The sequence below is a fragment of the Somniosus microcephalus genome, chromosome 34 (assembly GCF_052327205.1).
Source record: "Somniosus microcephalus isolate GS21.2 chromosome 34, FLI_Smic_1.0, whole genome shotgun sequence".
Classification (NCBI taxonomy): Eukaryota; Metazoa; Chordata; class Chondrichthyes; order Squaliformes; family Somniosidae; genus Somniosus; species Somniosus microcephalus.
In genome coordinates, this window is record NC_141020.1 from 2,212,503 (window position 1) to 2,231,813 (window position 19,311).

At 49.2% G+C, this 19,311-nt stretch overlaps 1 protein-coding gene and 1 long non-coding RNA gene across 3 annotated transcripts in view; one reads left to right on the forward strand and one right to left on the reverse strand.

Annotated features, from left to right (window-relative positions):
* Positions 1-302: 302 nt before the first annotated feature.
* LOC147096640 (leucine-rich repeat and fibronectin type III domain-containing protein 1-like protein) overlaps positions 303-19,311 on the reverse strand; it is a 295,628-nt gene continuing 276,619 nt past the window's right edge. Inside the window, exons 3-4 of one of the 2 annotated variants that reach the window (XM_085973186.1) lie at positions 1,547-1,935; positions 1,049-1,172 (exon numbers count right to left, since the gene is read on the reverse strand). In XM_085973186.1, the coding sequence (XP_085829312.1) occupies positions 1,141-1,172; positions 1,547-1,935 (421 nt within the window). In that variant the 3' untranslated portion in view covers positions 1,049-1,140. Of the gene's footprint in view, positions 1,936-19,311 lie in introns of both variants that reach the window. The other variant, XM_085973185.1, reaches the window with a different exon arrangement.
* The window catches only part of LOC147096641 (uncharacterized), a 28,287-nt gene continuing 13,185 nt past the window's right edge, over positions 4,210-19,311 (forward strand). Inside the window, exons 1-2 of the long non-coding RNA XR_015074527.1 lie at positions 4,210-4,505; positions 16,411-16,596. This is a non-coding gene — a long non-coding RNA (uncharacterized LOC147096641). The remainder of the gene's footprint in view (positions 4,506-16,410; positions 16,597-19,311) is intronic.

Sequence of the window (19,311 nt, forward strand, 5' to 3'; positions counted from 1 at the left end):
AAATGATAGGGAAGAGCACTGAATCCCAGCTCGGTCAAGATCCCAGCACCAGGCAGGCCGTGAATGGAGGCCTGAAGGCCCAAAAAGCAGCAAGTCAGCCAAGGACCAGAGGTGAAGGGAACAGGGCTGTGAGTGGCCTCTGGGCCTTGTAAGTGGCAGTGGACTAGGCGGAGCTGCTAATCTTCCTTTATCCACTTCCCTTACAAAGATTTGTTGAAGAAACTCTTTCAACTTGCGTTTGGTTTAAAACTGCAAATACATTCAAGCTCAAAAAATAACAGCGGACAGAATGATGGGACAGGTTTTTAATATAAAAACATGTTCATCAACATCATTTTTAAAAACATCATGGGTGGTACAACTCTTTACTATATAGATATATAAATGTAGAATACAGATACATATATCTATATAAATACCTGTATATCTATATAAAGATACATATATAGATATAGTATAATACACTTACACAGAAAGTTATCCAGGCCAGCCAGATACAACAAATATCAAACATAAAGTCATTTTCAAATGGAAAGCGGTCCAGCATATTTCAGTCTTTGATCCCATTTCTTTCCACAAGTTTATGCTTATATACTTTTTTATTTTGTGGTTTTAATAAACATCAAAGCCTTGTCTCCTTTGAGATGAGTGTTAATGTCAGGAGTTCTTCCAGTGACTGATCCTCCCTGGTGTGACGTGAAGTACGCGGAACGCACCATCATTGAACGCAGATCCCCTTCGGTTACAAACACTTGGAGGGAGAGATGAGAAAAAAAAACAACAAAGAAAGCTTCGATCTCCTTTTGTGAAGGTGGTGATGGGTCTCTTCTTGCCCACAGGCATTGGCAGCAGTCAACCTCTCTGTTCCATGGTCTCAATATTGTGGTAGTTTAAGGCACCGCTGCAGATGCAAGGGGAACACATCACGAGGTTTCCTGCCTACTCGCTCCCTTGAAAGGTTTACCTCCGTGCCAATGATAGCCCTGCATTAATGACGGATTGTTGATGCTGTCCTGCGAGTGAAGTTGAACTCACACAGTGCTTTCCAACATCCATTCCGTGCTGCTGAACGTGGTTCTCTTGCTCTCCAGAGCAGTGTCATCAGAGTTCAAATTCTGCCCACTGCCAGTCAGATTTGCCTTAGTCCGTGCTCTCCTTGGGTAACTGTGGCTCTGGAATAGAGAATAGTCTCCATCAAACGAATGTCTATGGTGAGCTCTCGAGATTTCACAGGGCAGAATGGGTACATTGCTCAGTTTAGTTTGTTTCTCCCTTCGAGGTAGAGTGCCCTTGCTCGACCTAATCAAGCAAACTGACATGCTGGAGTCAGTCGTGCTCCCTTCTGTCTGTCCCTCTTCAGAAGACAACTGAGCCTCTTTCTGGAGGTCTAGGCTTGGCTTTGTCCTCCTGCTTTGTGCGTGAGACAAAATATCTGCCGTCATCACAGCGGTAGTTTGAGGACTACTGCCCTTTTCCCTAGACACATTCAACAGCACAGTCACCGAGCCCTTGGAGAATTCTCCAACAATCTCTTGAATAGACTCACCTGAACCCTCGGCTAGCTTTGAGCTGGACCGCGTCATGCCTCCATTCTGACCCCCATTGGTTTGTGAGCACACATTGCTCACCACGGTCTTGCTTTCACCAGTGTTATTGTAGACCTTATACCTGATCATAAGGATGATGATAAAGACCAACACAGAGGCCACAATGATCCCACCAATGATGATGATCATGGTCCCACCAAGGAACTGGGTATGTACCGAATGGCACTGGGTGTATTCTTGCTCCGTACTGAATTGGACACAACCCACCACTCGAGTACCAGTCATCGAAGTGATCCCATCATCGTAAACTGCCAGAATGCACAGGTCATAGTCCCTTCCTGCTGCCAGATCATTCACCAAGAAAGTTTTGCTTGTGGATGGAATCATTCTGAAAGATACAAGACCTTCTATTAGTGATAATACATCGCTTACAAAATAGCATTTATCGTATTAATGCAATCACGGCATTTTTAAAATCAGCTTGAGTTTAGAATTAATCTTAAAAGGATTTCCTTGCGTTTTTCTTACAATATTGAAAACTGAGGGGAGCTCACTGCTGGCTGGGTCGTGTGGAACTGAACGGTATGACGTTAAGTTAGCAGATCTCAGTCACGGTGATGGCAAAGGTGCTACAATTGGTCTCAACACTCCCTGGGCTAGGAAAGGGAAAACATTCGGTCAGGCTTCCCCATTGCTGGTCCAAAACGCCCTAGCTTGCAGGAATGGTGACTCACCTGATGCTGGAGGGTATCTGAGGCCCGTGAGTCCACACCTCCATGAGTCAGTGTCTTCAGGAGAAAATTGGAGGGGGGAGGAAAATTGTCAATGTGGGAACTACTTTGTACAACAAGATAGAAGTAGGAAAGTCAAAATTAGGGAGGAAGTCTTGCTGTCAAATTTTTGTCTTATAATACTCCTGTGAAGCACCTTTGGATGTTTAACTACGTTAAAGGCATTATATAAATACAAGTTGTTGTTGTTGTTATTGTTGAGGGCCTCATTTCAAGAGCAAAATAAATCACTCTTAGATTTGGCTGAATATGTGTATTTGAATAATGGATGCTGATGACATCATCAGGGGGAACTGCTTGAGGGAGTTAGGAGCCCAACCGTGAAATTGTACTCTAGATGGGAAAGTTACAAGCGTGTTATAAAATATATATTACATTAAAATATGGTACTCGGTAGTCATTTTCAATTATTTCTGTGTGGGAGATCCCCTGAAAATATTGACACATCTCAGGAGCCCTGCAAATATTGGCTCATTCCTGGGACCCCCTTACATTAGCGACATAGCCTTTGGACCCGCTGAAAATATTCACGCACTCCTGTGACCCTTTACAAATATTGGCGCAGTTATGGGACTTTGGGAAGCCCCTAGTGTAACACTACTAGCGATCCAAAGGAATGCAGCGCCATTGTTACAGAAAACATGCTGTATTGGTGTACGGCAACTGAAGAATTGTGTCAGCAAGTCAGCAAACATACTAACGTGTAGAATGTAGAGTTCCTGAGACACTGTGCTTACATTGCACGCCATGCCTGGCCCAGGTAGACAGAAATCTGACCTAATGGACTCCACAGAAACCCCCTAAGATGAATGGCACAGTCCATAGCTCTTCTTCAATGCAACTACATGGATCTAACATCATTGCTCGGTCGAGTGTAGTCTCATCCCTCAAGCTTTGTATGTGATGGGTGTAAATAACTTTGAGCTTCAGTCAATATCTGCGATGGCACCGGAACCTTTATTCGAGCGCATTTAAAAAAAAAATTGTTTGTGGGATGTGGGCGTCGCTGGCAAGGCCAGCATTAATTGCCCATCCCTAGTTGCCCTCGAGAAGGTGGTGGTGAGCCGCCTTCTTGAACCGCTGCAGTCCGTGTGGTGAAGGTGCTCCCACAGTGCTGTTAGGGAGGGGGTTCCAGGATTTTGACCCAGCGACGATGAAGGATCGGCCGATATATTTCTAAGTCAGGATGGTGTGAGACTCGGAGGGGAACTTGGAGGTGGTGGTGTTCCTGTGCGCCTACTGCCCTTGTCCTTCTAGGTGGAAGAGGTCGCGGGTTTGGGAGGTGCTGCCGAAGAAGCCTTGGCGAGTTGCTGCAGTGCATCTCATAGATGGTACACACTGCAGCCACGGTGCGCCGGTGGTGGAGGGAGTGAATGTTTAAGGTGGTGGATGTGGTGCCAATCAAGCGGGCTGCTTTGTCCTGGATGGTGTCAAGCTTCTTGAGTGTTGTTGGAGCTGTACTCATCCAGGCATTGCCATGTAGTCACCACGGATTTAATACAAAACAATGAGTATCAGGTGGTTTAAGGCAGTAATATCAATGCTGCCACTTCTTGATGGGCCTGTTTCATTATCCGAGCCCTCAGTTGAATTGCCAAACATCTGAGCATAGAACATCTGATTGATCCTTCCTTCCTGTTCCTGCCTTCCATCCTTCATCCCTTCCTCTCTTTGTAAGAACACAGTATTTGCTTCAACTTCTGTTCTAACTTAAAAGTTGACCACATTTTATGCACCATCAAGCTTCGCGAGGCCAAGAGACTGGTTGCTGAAAGAACTTCTGCAAAAATAAAAGATGCTACGGTTGGAAGCTGTGAAAGCTGCCAATTGTCTTTCAACACATAAGGAAAGCAGACTTTGGACGTTCTGTGGGAACAGACTATTGAGCTGTTGAATCATTGCAGAAACAGAAGCAGCTTCGGACTATGGATTGTAACCGGCCTTCAGAACCACGGGTGGTTAACGGGCTATTGATAAGAGGAAGAGAAAAACAACTACTGATTACTCTTTGTATAAGTTTGGGACAGGTGTGCTGTGGAGGGGGTTGCCGTGTTTTATGGTATAAAAGATGCTGTAAGAAAACACTCACGGCAGCAGCCAGGCAACCCGGTCAGTTGTCAGAAATCATACGTCCAGTCATCGCCGAGTTGACCAATCGCTGATGTTGGTAAGTACAGTATGTGGTGTTTTGCTCGAGCTTAAAGTAAAAGGATGGTTCTGTGTGTATGCTGATGTATAGTCGGGAATTGTTATACGCTACACAACTGTTGGATGCTTACTTGTAATCTCTTGCTGATTTTTAAGTAAAAGGAGTTTTTCACAGATACATTGGGTTTTGTGCTGTCTGTTCGACGGGTCTGGACTTTGGAAACTGTTGGATGGGGCGAGGGGCATTTTCCACACGTCTTATACATTCCTTCCTTAATGTTGCGAGTATCCTCACTGACTGCAGGAAAGCACAATAGTTCCATATGGCAAAGTATGCATTTTCCATTCATCCCACTATATCACTGGACAGTAAGCTAGTGCACTGTCCCAGTATTGAAAGCCATTCTGATTTATGTTATCAGATGACATGTAGCAGCACTCTTGACCCAGTGTGGTAGAGAGGAGTACAAACCAGGAGCATCTTTGGATCAGTCCCTGGGGTCTGCGCTGAGCTAACCGACCTCAAACAAGGTGGTTTCTGCTCCCGATCACTAGCCTGTCACCCCCACTGTATGTATGAGTGGATGTTGTGTGAGCACAGCTTCAGGACCCACATGCTCGAATAGCCAACCACATTCACTGCCGAAGTTCATATGTGACCACATAGTTGAGGTACAGGAGAGTGACCGGTGCATGTGTGAAACTGTGGTTTTAGATAGCTCTACAACATAGAAACATAGAAGATAGGAGCAGGAGTAGGCCATCGGCCCCTCGAGCCTGTTCTGCCATTTAATGAAATCATGGCTGATCATCCAAACTCAGTACCCTGTCCCTGCCTTCTCCCCATATCACTTGATCCCTTTAGCCTTAAGAAATATATCTAACTCCTTCTTGAATATATTTAATGAATTGGCCTCAACTGCCTTGTGTGGTAGAGAATTCCACAGGTTCACCACTCTCTGGGTGAAGAAATTCCTCCTCATCTCAGTCCTAAATGGCTTACCCCTTATCCTTAGACTGTGACCCCTGGTTCTGGACTCCCCCGCCATCGGGAACATCCTTCCTGCATCTAGTAACGTCCCCTCTTATTCAATCACTCCTCACGGCTCACCCCTTTATACAATCATTTCAGTCCAGAGCGTTGCATGACTTATATACTGTTAACATTGTGGTCATGTTGAAAACAAGCTGGGTTGGCTGAAGTTGGTCAGTTATATAAATGAATTGGAAAGGCAATTGCCTGAATCCATGCAACAGACTCTTAATGCAGTTAGGCCCCAAAAAAACCCATCTTATTCCCATCGATCTCATTTGTTTCTGGGCTTAGTTATTTCTCCTGAGTTAGCCCTGCAATAGTTTCCGATATATTTAGAATTTTTCTGAGTGTATAACATAAAAATCGCAACAAAGACTGGAAATGCCCGATCAGCAAGCAACACAAGCAAGATTAAAGATGAGAGAAATGCGGAGACAGCCATTGAAGATGGAATTAGCACATGGTAGGAGAGTTGGTGCGGTGAAAGTGAAAACAGCCAGTCGATATTTAAATTATCAGCGCCTCAGTGAGAGCCATTTTGGTTGTAAATTGCTTGACTGCCAAGTTATAAAGCTGCTGAACGGCCGTACATAGAATCATCGAATTTACAGCACAGAAGGATCCATTCGGCCCATTTAGCCTGTACTGGTGCTAGCTCTTCCATCAGAGCTGTCTACTCAGGGTTAACAGCAACAAGAAAAGGGGGCGGGTCACTCATGGAAGCAAAGGGAAATTGGTTTTAATGTCGTCAGGTCAGCGAATGTTCAGTGTCCACCTGATATGGTTTCTGTGCTCATCATTCCTTGCTTTCAGGCTGAATGTCACCTTAAGGCAACGACAGTGAGATGTATCGGTTTGCAAATATAAGTGGGATTTACGGTACCAACATTGTTAGAAAATGCGAAGAGCATCATTCAGTCCTGATGAGTCGACATAAAAAGATGTACCAGGGTAATAACCGAATCTTCCGCTCGACAGAACCTGACATTTATGACTGGTTTGTGCTCATGAAGGTGAAGATTGTTAGTGCAGGGGAATGGAACACTTTCCACTTCAGAAATCCAGCGTCCCATCAAACACTCCCAGGGCAGGTACAGTACGGGTTAGATACAGAGTAAAGCTCCCTCTACACTGTCCCATCAAACACTCCCAGGGCAGGTACAGCACGGGTTAGATACAGAGTAAAGCTCCCTCTACACTGTCCCATCAAACACTCCCAGGGCAGGTACAGCACGGGTTAGATACAGAGTAAAGCTCCCTCTACACTGTCCCATCAAACACTCCCAGGGCAGGTACAGCACAGGTTAGATACAGAGTAAAGCTCCCTCTACACTGTCCCATCAAACACTCCCAGGGCAGGTACAGCACGGGTTAGATACAGAGTAAAGCTCCCTCTACACTGTCCCATCAAACACTCCCAGGGCAGGTACAGCACGGGTTAGATACAGAGAAAAGCTCCCTCTACACTGTCCCATCAAACACTCCCAGGGCAGGTAGAGCACGGGTTAGATACAGAGTAAAGCTCCCTCTACACTGTCCCATCAAACACTCCCAGGGCAGGTACAGCATGGGTTAGATACAGAGTAAAGCCCCCTCTACACTGTCCCATCAAACACTCCCAGGGCAGGTACAGCACGGGTTAGATACAGAGTAAAGCTCCCTCTACACTGTCCCATCAAACATTCCCAGGGCAGGTACAGCACAGGTTAGATACAGAGTAAAGCTCTCTCTGCACTGTCCCATCAAAAACTCCCAGGGCAGGTACAGCACGGGTTAGATACAGAGTAAAGCCCCCTCTACACTGTCCCATCAAACACTCCCAGGGCAGGTACAGTATGGGTTAGATACAGAGTAAAGCTCCCTCTACACTGTCCCATCAAACACTCCCAGGGCAGGTACAGTATGGGTTAGATACAGAGTAAAGCTCCCTCTACACTGTCCCATCAAACACTCCCAAGGCTGGTACAGCACGGGGTTAGATACAGAGTAAAGCTCCCTCTACAATGCCCCATCAAACACTCACAGGGCAGTGTGATGAAATATTCCATTCATCACTGCCTGTGACTGTGGTTGGTTTCAGGTTTCCCCTCACCATTGTATTGCCTGTGACTGTGGTTGGTTTCAGGTTTCTCCTCACCATTGTATTGTATATTGGATTGTATGGAATGTGTTGTGTGTAGGGCTCCGCCCATACCTGGCCTCTATGTAAGCCAGCTCAGTCTGGCCTCATATCCAGTACTGCAGAGCTCCAGATGGAAGATACCTCTCTCCAGTGCGTGTTATCTTCTAAGTTAATAAAAGCCTTGTTTTGTTTCGCTAACATCGAGTCTCGGGATTATTGAGGCACATCAATTTTATTAACTTATTTTTCAACACAATGGATCAACTCCTGAAACCCGAACGTTTGGATTTGGATCAGCATGCTCCGGACGCATCAGCACGCTTCGGACACTGGTTTATGTGTATGGAATTCTTCCTGGACAATTCCGCAGCCGTCAAAGACGCTACGGACGCTGCGAGTATGAAACTCGGAATTCTGCGGAATTGGGTAAGCCACCGGGTTTACCCCCTCATCCAAGACGCCGACACGTACCTGGCCGCCTGCGACATCTTAAAGGTGCATTACCAGCAGCCTACGAATGAGGTGTATGCTAGGCATCTGCTCGCCACTCGCGCACAGCGACCTGGGGAATCGGTGGAGGAGTTCCTAGGCACCCTGAAAATGCTTGGCAAAGACTGCAAGTGCCGAGATGTAAAAGCCGCAGTGTACACTGACGAGCTTGTTCGCGATGCCTTTATCACAGGCCTCAGCTCCACTTACATCTGGCAAAGACTGCTGGAAAAAACGGGATTGGACCTGAAACAGGCTGCGGACACCGCGCGATCCCTGGATGTGGCCCAGAGAAACTCGGACGCCTACTCTTCAGCCCGCGCCGTCCACGCCGCCACGTGTGCACCAAGGGCGCCGCCATCTTGGAAGGCATCTTCCCCGCCCGGCAGCCCGACACCGTCGGGGCCCCGCTCTCCCCCCAGAAGCCCTATGACAGCCGCGACGCGTCGGGGACCCAACTGCTACTTCTGCGGGCAGACAAAGCACACCAGAAACCTGTGCCCGGCGAAAGGCACCACCTGCTTTAAGTGCGGTAAGAAGGGGCACTTCGGGAAGGTGTGCAGAGGGAACCCCGCCGGAAAACCAAAACCCGCCACTGCCGCGTGTGCGCCGTGGGAGCGGCCATCTTGGACGCCATCTTGCCCGACCTCATGGGGTCCGCCATCTTGTGAGCAGACAGCGTGGACGCCATCTTGTCTCGATCAGGGCCCTACAGTGGCATCGGTCACAGTGGACCAGACCAGGCCCCACCCGCTATCCAAATCAATGGTGGACATCGAGGTAAACGGGTGCCGGGTTAAATGTTTAATTGACAGTGGAAGCACGGAGAGTTTTATCCACCCTGAACTGGCACAACAACTCTCCCTAAAGGTGGTCCCTACTCGGGGTACCATCTCTATGGCTGATAAAACCCAGACATCGACCATTCTGGGTTACTGCACGGTACAATTGTCCGTTACCGGGACGGTATACGATAATTTTAAAGTATTAATCATGAAGAATCTATGCGCGAGCGTGATCTTGGGCCTGGATTTCCAGTGCAACCACCAAAGCATCACGCTCAGGTACGGTGGGTCCCAGCCGCCCCTCACAGTGTGCGGCCTGGCTACCCTGAAGGTAAAGCCGCCTTCGCTATTCGCGAACCTTACCCCTAACTGCCGGCCAATAGCGACCAAAAGCAGGAGGCACAGCTGGGAGGACAGGCGGTTTATCGCGACCGAGGTAGACAGGCTCCTGAAAGAGCGCATTATTGAATGCAGCAATAGCCCGTGGCGCGCCCAAGTGGTGGTGGTAAGGGGTAGCGAGAAGAAACGGATGGTGATCAACTATAGCCAAACGATCAACAGGTACACCCAACTAGACGCCTACCCGCTACCCCGCATATCAGAAATGGTGAACCAAATCGCCCAATACCGGGTGTTCTCCACCATCGACCTCAAGTCAGCGTACCACCAGCTCCCTATCAGACCAGAGGACCGCCCGTACACCGCCTTCGAGGCGAACGGACGCCTCTACCAATTCCTCAGAGTCCCCTTTGGGGTGACGAATGGGGTCTCGGTCTTCCAGAGGGAGATGGATCGCATGGTCGATGACCACCGCTTGCAGGCAACCTTCCCCTACCTCGACAACGTCACCATCTGCGGTCACAACCAGCAGGATCACGACTCGAACCTCGAGAGGTTCCTGAAAACCGCACAAAAACTCAACCTCACCTACAACGAGGACAAGTGCGTTTTCAACACCACGCGCCTCTGCATACTAGGCAGCGTGGTGGAGAATGGGGAAATCGGACCAGACCCCGACCGATTGCGCCCCCTACGGGAGCTGCCCCTGCCCAACACTCCCAAAGCCCTGAAAAGGTGCCTGGGGTTATTTTCTTATTATTCCCAATGGGTCCCCAACTACTCCGACAAAGCCCGCCCCCTCTTGAAAGCATCCTCTTTTCCGCTCTCTGCTGAGGCCCACGCCACCTTCAAAAGCATTAAGCAGGATATTGAGCGGGCCACGCTACAGGCAGTGGACGAGAACACTCCATTTCAAGTGGAAAGTGATGCGTCTGACTTTGCCTTGGCGGCCACCCTCAACCAGGCGGGGCGGCCCATAGCTTTCTTCTCGAGGACCCTCCAAGGGCCCGAGATCAGACACTCCTCCATGGAAAAGGAGGCCCAAGCCATCGTGGAGGCAGTGCGCCACTGGCGCCACTACCTAGCCAGCAAACGCTTCACCCTACTTACCGACCAGCGGTCGGTAGCGTTTATGTTCAATAATAAACAGAGGGGGAAGATCAAAAATGATAAGATTCTTAGGTGGCGGATCGAGCTCTCCACCTTCGAGTATGACATCATTTACCGGCCAGGGGCCCTTAACGAATCCCCAGATGCCCTCTCACGAGGGATGTGTGCCAGCGCCACCGGGGACCGGCTACAGACCCTCCACAACGACCTCTGCCACCCAGGGGTCACGCGGCTGTTCCACTTCATAAAGTCCCGCAACTTACCCTACTCGATTGAGGAAGTTCGGTCTCTGACCAGGAACTGCCGCACTTGCGCTGAGTGCAAGCCTTGGTTCTACCACCCTGATAGAGCCCACTTAATAAAAGCTACACGGCCCTTTGAGCGGCTCAGCTTAGATTTCAAGGGCCCCATCCCGTCCGTCGACCGCAATGTTTACTTCCTGAACATTGTGGACGAATACTCCCGGTTCCCATTCGCCTTCCCCTGCCCAGACATGACCAGCGCCACGGTCATTAAATGCCTCAACAGCCTGTTCTGCCTGTTCGGTATGCCGAGCTACATCCACACGGATAGGGGGGCGTCCTTCATGAGTGAAGAGCTACGCCAGTACATGCTGTCCAGGGGTATCGCCACGAGCCGTACCACCAGCTACAACCCCCGGGGTAACGGTAAAGTGGAGCGAGAGAACGGGACAGTATGGAAAGCAGTCACTCTAGCTCTAAGGACCAAGGGCCTCCCTATCTCCCGCTGGCAGGAAGTCCTCTCAGATGTGTTCCATTCGATACGGTCTATATTGTGTACTGCCACTAATGCCACGCCTCATGAACGAATGTTTAGCTTTCCCCGGAAATCCACCTCAGGCGTATCCATGCCGTCATGGCTCTCCACCCCAGGTCCGGTATTCGTGCGAAGGCATGTGAGGGGCCATAAGACGGACCCTCTCGTGGAGCCAGTGCACCTACTCCATGCCAACCCCCAATACGCGTATGTCCGGCACGCCGACGGGAGGGAGGACACCGTGTCAATAAAAGACGTCGCCCCAGCCGGTAATGACAACAACCACGGCAATAGCAGCAACAACGACCACAGCAACTCTTACCCACCCACTACTCTTTCATCACCCCCGGAAGAACATCGACCAACGGCACCCCCACCAACTACCCCTTCAACAACCCTGGCGGCACCCCCGGCAGAGACCCAGGAGGCCACCGGGGACACCCAGCCGACACCCGCGACACCACAACAGCCACGTCGGTCGCAGAGGACTACCAAACCCCCGAACAGACTAAATCTATAGAAGGGGTGAATGTGATGAAATATTCCATTCATCACTGCCTGTGACTGTGGTTGGTTTCAGGTTTCCCCTCACCATTGTATTGCCTGTGACTGTGGTTGGTTTCAGGTTTCTCCTCACCATTGTATTGTATATTGGAATGTATGGAATGTGTTGTGTGTAGGGCTCCGCCCATACTTGGCCTCTATGTAAGCCAGCTCAGTCTGGCCTCATATCCAGTACTGCAGAGCTCCAGATGGAAGATACCTCTCTCCACTGCATGTTATCTTCTAAGTTAATAAAAGCCTTGTTTTGTTTCGCTAACATCGAGTCTCGGGATTATTGAGGCACATCAGGCAGGTACAGCACGGGTTGGATACAGAGTAAAGCTCCGTCTACCCTGTCCCATCAAACACTCCCAGGGCAGGAACAGCACTGGTTAGATACAGAGTAAAGCTCCCTCTACACTGTCCCATCAAACACTCCCAGGGCAGGAACAGCACGGGTTAGATACAGAGTAAAGCTCCCTCTACACTGTCCCATCAAACACTCCCAGGGCAGGAACAGCACGGGTTAGATACAGAGTAAAGCTCCCTCTACTCTGTCCCATCAAACACTCCCAGGGCAGGAACTGCACAGGTTAGATGCAGAGTAAAACTCCCCCTACACTGTCCCACCAAACACTCCCAGAGCAAGTACAGCATGGGTTAGGTACAGAGTAAAGCTCCCACTACACTGTCCCATCAAACACTCCCATGGCAGGTACAACACGCGGTTAGATACAGAGTAAAGCTCCCTCTACACTGTCCCATCAAACACTCCCAGGGCCGGTACAGTATGGGTTAGATACAGAGTAAAGCTCCCTCTACACTGTCCTATCAAACACTCCCAGGGCAGGTACAGCACGGGTTAGATACAGAGTAAAGCTCCCTCTACACTGTCCCATCAAACACTCCCAGGGCAGGTACAGCACGGGTTAGATACAGAGTAAAGCCCCCTCTACACTGTCCCATCAAACACTCCCAGGGCAGGTACAGTATGGGTTAGATACAGAGTAAAGCTCCTTCTACACTGTCCCATCAAACACTCCCAGGGCAGGTACAGTATGGGTTAGATACAGAGTAAAGCTCCCTCTACACTGTCCCATCAAACACTCCCAGGGCTGGTACAGTACAGGTTAGATACAGAGTAAAGCTCCCTTTACACTGTCCCATCAAACATTCCCAGGGCAGGTAAAGCACAGATTAGATACAGAGTAAAGATCCCTCTACACTGATCCCTTAAAACACTCCCAGGGCAGGTACACCACGGGGTTAGATATAGAGTAAAGCTCCCTCTACAATGCCCCATCAAACACTCACAGGGCAGGTACAGCACGGGTTGGATACAGAGTAAAGCTCCGTCTACCCTGTCCCATCAAATACTCCCAGGGCAGGAACAGCACGGGTTAGATACAGAGTAACGCTCCCTCGACACTGTCCCATCAAACACTCCTAGGGCAGATACAGCACGGGTTAAATACAGAGTAAAGCTCCCTCTACACTGTCCCATCAAACACTCCCGGGGCAGGTACAGCACGGGTTAGATACAGAGTAAAGCTCTCTCTACACTGTCCCATCAAACTCTCCCAGGGCAGGAACAGCACGGGTTAGATACAAAGTAAAGCTCCCTCTACACTGCCCATCAAACACTCCCGGGGCAGGTACAGCACGGGTTAGGTACAGAATAAAGCTCCCTCTACACTGTCCCATCAAACTCTCCCAGGGCAGGAACAGCACGGGTTAGATACAAAGTAAAGCTCCCTCTACACTGTCCCATCAAACACTCCCAGGGCAGGTGCAGTACCGGTTAGATGCAGAGTAAAGCTCCCCCTACACTGTCCCATCAAACACTCCCAGGGCAGGAACAGCACGGGGTTAGATACAGAGTAAAACTCCCCCTACACTGTCCCATCAAACACTCCCAGGGCAGCGACAGCACGGGGTTAGATACAGAGTAAAGCTCCCACTACACTGTCCCATCAAACACTCCCAGGGCAGGTACAGCACGCAGTTAGATACAGAGTAAAACTCCCTCTACACTGTCCCATCAAACACACCCGGGGCAGCGACAGCACGAGGTTAGATACAGAGTAAAGCTCCCTCTACACTGTCCCTTCAAACACTCCCAGGGCAGGTGCAGCACTGGTTAGACACAGAGTGAAGCTCCCTCTACACTGCCCCTTCAAACACTCCCAGGGCAAGTACAGCACGTGTTAGATACAGAGGAAACCCCCTTCTACACTGTCCCGACAAACACTCCCAGGGCAGCGACAGCACGGGGTTAGATACAGAGTAAAGCTCCCACTACACTGTCCCATCAAACACTCCCAGGGCAGGTACAGCACGCAGTTAGATACAGAGTAAAACTCCCTCTACACTGTCCCATCAAACACACCCGGGGCAACGACAGCACACGGTTAGATACAGAGTAAAGCTCCCTCTACACTGTCCCATCAAACACTCCCAGGGCAGCGACAGCACGGGGTTATATACAGAGTAAAGCTCCCACTACACTGTCCCATCAAACACTCCCAGGGCAGGTACAGCACGCAGTTAGATACAGAGTAAAACTCCCTCTACACTGTCCCATCAAACACACCCGGGGCAACGACAGCACGAGGTTAGATACAGAGTAAAGCTCCCTCTACACTGTCCCTTCAAACACTCCCAGGGCAGGTGCAGCACTGGTTAGACACAGAGTGAAGCTCCCTCTACACTGCCCCTTCAAACACTCCCAGGGCAAGTACAGCACGTGTTAGATACAGAGTAAAGCTCCCTCTACACTGTCCCATCAAACACTCCCAGGGCAGGCACAGCACGGGGTTAGATACAGAGTAAAGCTCCCTCTACACTGCCCCATCAAATATCCCAGGGCAGGTACAGCACAGGTTAGATACAGAGTAAAGCTCCCTCTACACTGCTCATATCAAACAACCCAGGGCAGGTACAGCTCGGGGTTAGTTACTGAGTAAAGCTCCCTTGACACTGATCCCATCAAACACTCCCATGGCAGGTACAGCACGGGTTAGATACAGAGTAAAGCTCCCTCTACACTGTCCCATCAAACAGTCCCAGGGCAGGAACAGCACAGGTTAGATACAGAGTAAAGCTCCCTCTACACTGTCCCATCAAACACTCCCAGGGCAGGTACAGCACGGGTTAGATACAGAGTAAAGCTCCCTCTACACTGAGTTAGGGCAGTGTTCTGTTGTGGGCCTGTGCCCTTTGGGAATTGGTTTGGGAGCTGCCAAAGCTAACTTTGAGCAGGACATTGGTGGGGGGAAATTTTAACCCCAAAAAAAGGGTGGATTGGGGTCAGCTGGGAGGTTAAAGTGGTAGAAATCTGAATCCCGACCCCAAACCTGCTCCAACCCGCCCACGCCCGATTTTAATGGAGGCAGGTCGTAGGGCGGGCGGCCAATCCCCCCACAGGATGCGGGTTGGCACTTTAAATATTATAATGATGCTTCGTGCCTCATTTGGAATCTTCATTTTAAATTTAACTCTAGCTGGTTGGGTTTCCCAGGCCTCGGGGACCCTGCCAGCTGAAGCGAGGCGAGGACTGCTGTATCCAAGGGGTAAGTGCCTTTCCACTTACCTGCTGGATCTAGTGTCCTTGCCTCTCGCACCCTCCGCAATCGGACACCCCACCCCCCGGCCCTTCCCTACGAGGCTTCCAATCTCCAATCCCCGGCCCCCACCTTGACATGAATCTTGTCATTCATGTGGAAGTAATACTGGGCGGCCTGCTGGTGGCGCTGTCCAGGGAGAGTATAAATACTTGGGCATGGGCCCAGCTTGCTCAGGACATTCTTTAACAGGAACTAGTGAAAGACACAACTAGACCTCCATGTTGAAAAACAGTTGATTAAAGCCTTGTTTAATACTCACACCAAGTGCCAAGTAGTTTTCTTACGTCACCCCTCTTCACCACCGATCAAGTTCCGGACTCCGAGCCCTCCCTCCTCTCCGCTACCCACCCGACAGCCAGCCAGCCTCTCAACCCAGCTGGTTGCTGGGCGGGGCAACAGAGAATAAAAATGTTCATCAGGCGATGCTGTTAAATTTGGCAGTTTATAAATATTATAAAGGGGCTGCAAGCCTCCCCGCTCCCTACCCGCCTGCGAGTTAAAATCCTGCTCGGGAGGTAGCAGTAGCTGTAACGTGAAGTGACTTCTGCTTCACTACACACCTGATAAATGCACCTCTCCATTACACTATCAAAACCAAAATTGAAAATTCAAAATCATTATTTATCTTTCCATTGCAATTACCTTTTTTTTGTTTCAATTTACTTTGCTTCCCTTCTGATAGCTCTCTCCAGGGGTTTGGTTAAATGGGCAGCGACAGCTCGCCATCACCTCACACAACTGAATATTCTCTGTGTTTGAGCCGAGACACCGTGAGTCGGCAGCCTAGTCACCCGCTGGACGCATCACACTTAAGCCCAGCTCGGCCCTCGCCCGTTGTCCACACACAGGCACCTTCAAGCAAGGGGTCACTAACTGAGCAGTGGGCAGAAGCAGGAACCCGGACTGAGTTCCCCTTTCCCTAACTAAAGATGGGTGCGGCAGAAAGAGATAGAAATCAGTTAATGCCTGAAAGAGAGGCATTGCGGCTTGCCAGTGCAGAGAGACAGTGTGGGGGTGTGTAGATTCTGTAAGTAGATTGTGTCAATAGGTATGATATATTAATACTATAACTGAATGCACTCTTACCTCTGTTACAGGATCTGAGCACTTAGTCTAGGCTGCTTGAGGGACCTTGCAAGAACTCGCTGGGAGACAGGACACTGGGCAGAGTCTGTGCTCTTCTTTGGGAAGATACCATAGGATCTTTTCCGCCCACTGAAACATGCTGCCTTAGTTTAACATCTCGTCCAGAAGACATCTCCAATCATGCAGCACTCCATTGGGTGAGTGTATAAAAACACAATGATACTTTGCCAATAAAGATCAGGGGACATTTCCTCAAATCCTGGCTGACTGTTATTCCTCAACTAACACCAATACAGATTAACTGATCATTCAGTTTATTGTTGATTGTGGGAGCTTGCTGTGCGCAAATTGGCTGCCGCGTTTCCTACATTACAACAGTGACTCATTTCAAAAAGCACTTCATTGGCTGTAAAATGCTTTGGGACGTCCAGGGGACGTGAAAGGCGCTATAGAAATGCAAGTCCTTTCTTTTACTGTCAATCAGTCGGTACGTTAGTTAGGTACAAAGACATGTGGCCAGGTATTATCTTCTTCTTCTTAGGCAGTCCCTCGGAACCGAGGATGACTTGCTTCCACATTAAAAATGAGTTCTCAGGTGACTGATGAGTCCAATGTGGGACCTACAGTCTCTGTCACAGGTGGGGCAGACGGTGGTTGAAAGGGCGGGTGGGTGGGGTGCTTGGGTTGACGTGCGCTCCTTGCGCTGCCTGCGCTTGGCTTCCGCTTGCTCCCGGTGAAGAGACTCGAGGTGTTCGGCGCCTTCCCGGATGCTTCTCCTCCACTTTGTGCGGTCTTGGGCCAGGGATTCCCAGGTGTCGGTGGGGATGTTACACTTTTTCAAGGAGGCTTTGAGGGTGCCCTTGAAGCGTTTCCTCTGCCCACCTGGGGCTCTCTTGCCATGTCGGCGCTCCGAGTAGAACGCTTGTTTTGGGAGTCTCGTATCAGGCATGCGGACAATGTGACCCGTCCATCGGAGCTGATCGAGCGTGGTTACAGCAAGGAGCTGGAGCAGATTGTGAACACCGAAAATAACAAAATGATTTAATTTGATAAGTTTCCTTTGTTTTATTTATGATTGGGGTGTTTATTTAAAAAGGGGGGACTTTTGTTAGATTCATTTTATTTTGATTGATCACACTGGGACAACCTGATGTCGTCCTGCTTGGTCCAATCGGAAGAGTAGCGGGATAATCAATAAATCTCTGCTACTTCATTATCTGGAATCCCCAAGAGAGAATTGGATTTGGGATTTGCCCATTGGCATCGATATTCTCATTGTATAATCACAAATAGGCCTTCCTATGAATCAATGCCATGAGCTTTCAGACTGCAAGGTATCTCATTAGTTGTTCCTCACTTGACCATCGACCAGCTGCCAAGTCAGTACCCAACATATGATAATGGATTAAAAACAGAAAATGCTGGAGACACGCAGCAGGTCAGGCAGCATCCGTGGAGAGAGAAACAGAGTTAACGTTTCAGGTCGATGACCTTTCGTCAGAACTGGAAAAAAGCAGGAAATGGAACAGATTTTTAAGCAAGGGTAGGGGCTGGGAAATGGGGGAGGGGATGAAAGAACAAACCTTTTCTTAACCTGTCCCATTATCATCTCCTTTTGCCTTGAATATCTCTTAATGTCTCTTAACTTCTCCTGCCTTCTATCCTATCACAGACCTTCCCTTTTGTTCTTTCATAGAAACATAGAAGATAGGAGCAGGAGTAGGCCATTCGGCCCCTCGAGCCTGTTCCGCCATTTAATGAGATCACGGCTGATCATCCAAATTCATTGCCCTGTCCCTGCCTTCTCCCCATATCCCTTGATCCCTTTAGCCTTAAGAAATATATCTAACTCCTTCTTGAGTATATTTAATGAATTGGCCTCAACTGCCTTGTGTGGTAGAGAATTCCACAGGTTCACCACTCTCTGGGTGAAGAAATTCCTCCTCATCTCTGTCCTAAATGGCTTACCCCTTATCCTTAGACTGTGACCCCTGGTTCTGGACTCCCCCGCCATCGGGAACATCCTTCCTGCATCTAGTCTGTCTAGTCCTGTTAGAATTTTATAAGTTTCAATGAGATCCCCTCTCATTCTTCTAAACTCTAGCGAATATAAGCATAATCGACCCAATCTCTCCTCATACGTCATTCCTGCCATCCCAGGTATCAGTCTGGTGAATCTTCGCTGCACTCCCTCCATGGCAAGAACATCCTTCCTCAGGTAAGGTGACCAAAACTGCATACAATACTCAAGGTGTGGTCTCACCAAGGCCCTGTACAACTGTAGCAAGACATCCTTGTTCCCGTACTCGAACCCTCTCGCTATGAAGGCCAACATACCATTTGCCTTCTTAACCGCCTGCTGCACCTGCATGCTTACCTTCAGCAACTGGTGCCCAAGGACACCCAGGTCTCATTGCAATTCCCCTTTTCCCAATCTTTTGCCGTTCAGATAATAATCTGTGTTCCTGTTTTTGCCACCGAAGTGGATAACCTTGCATTTATCCACATTATACTGCATTTGCCATGCATCTGCCCAATCACCCAACCTGTCCAAATCACTAATACGACCTGTCCAAATCATACTGGAGTTTCTCGGCATCCTCACAGCACACACACACACCCAGCTTTGTGTCGTCTGCAAACTTGGAGATATTACATCTAGTTCCCTCATCTAGATCATTAATATATATTGTGAATAGCTGGGGTCCTAGCACCGATCCCTGCGGTACCCCACTAGTCACCGCCTGCCACTCGGAAAAAGACCAGTTTATTCCAACTCTTTGCTTCCTGTCTGCCAACCAGTTCTCTATCCAAGTCAGTACCTTACCCCCAATCCTGTGTGCTTTAACTTTGCACGCTAATCTCTTATGCGGGACCTTATCGAAAGCCTTCTGAAAGTCCAAATACACCAC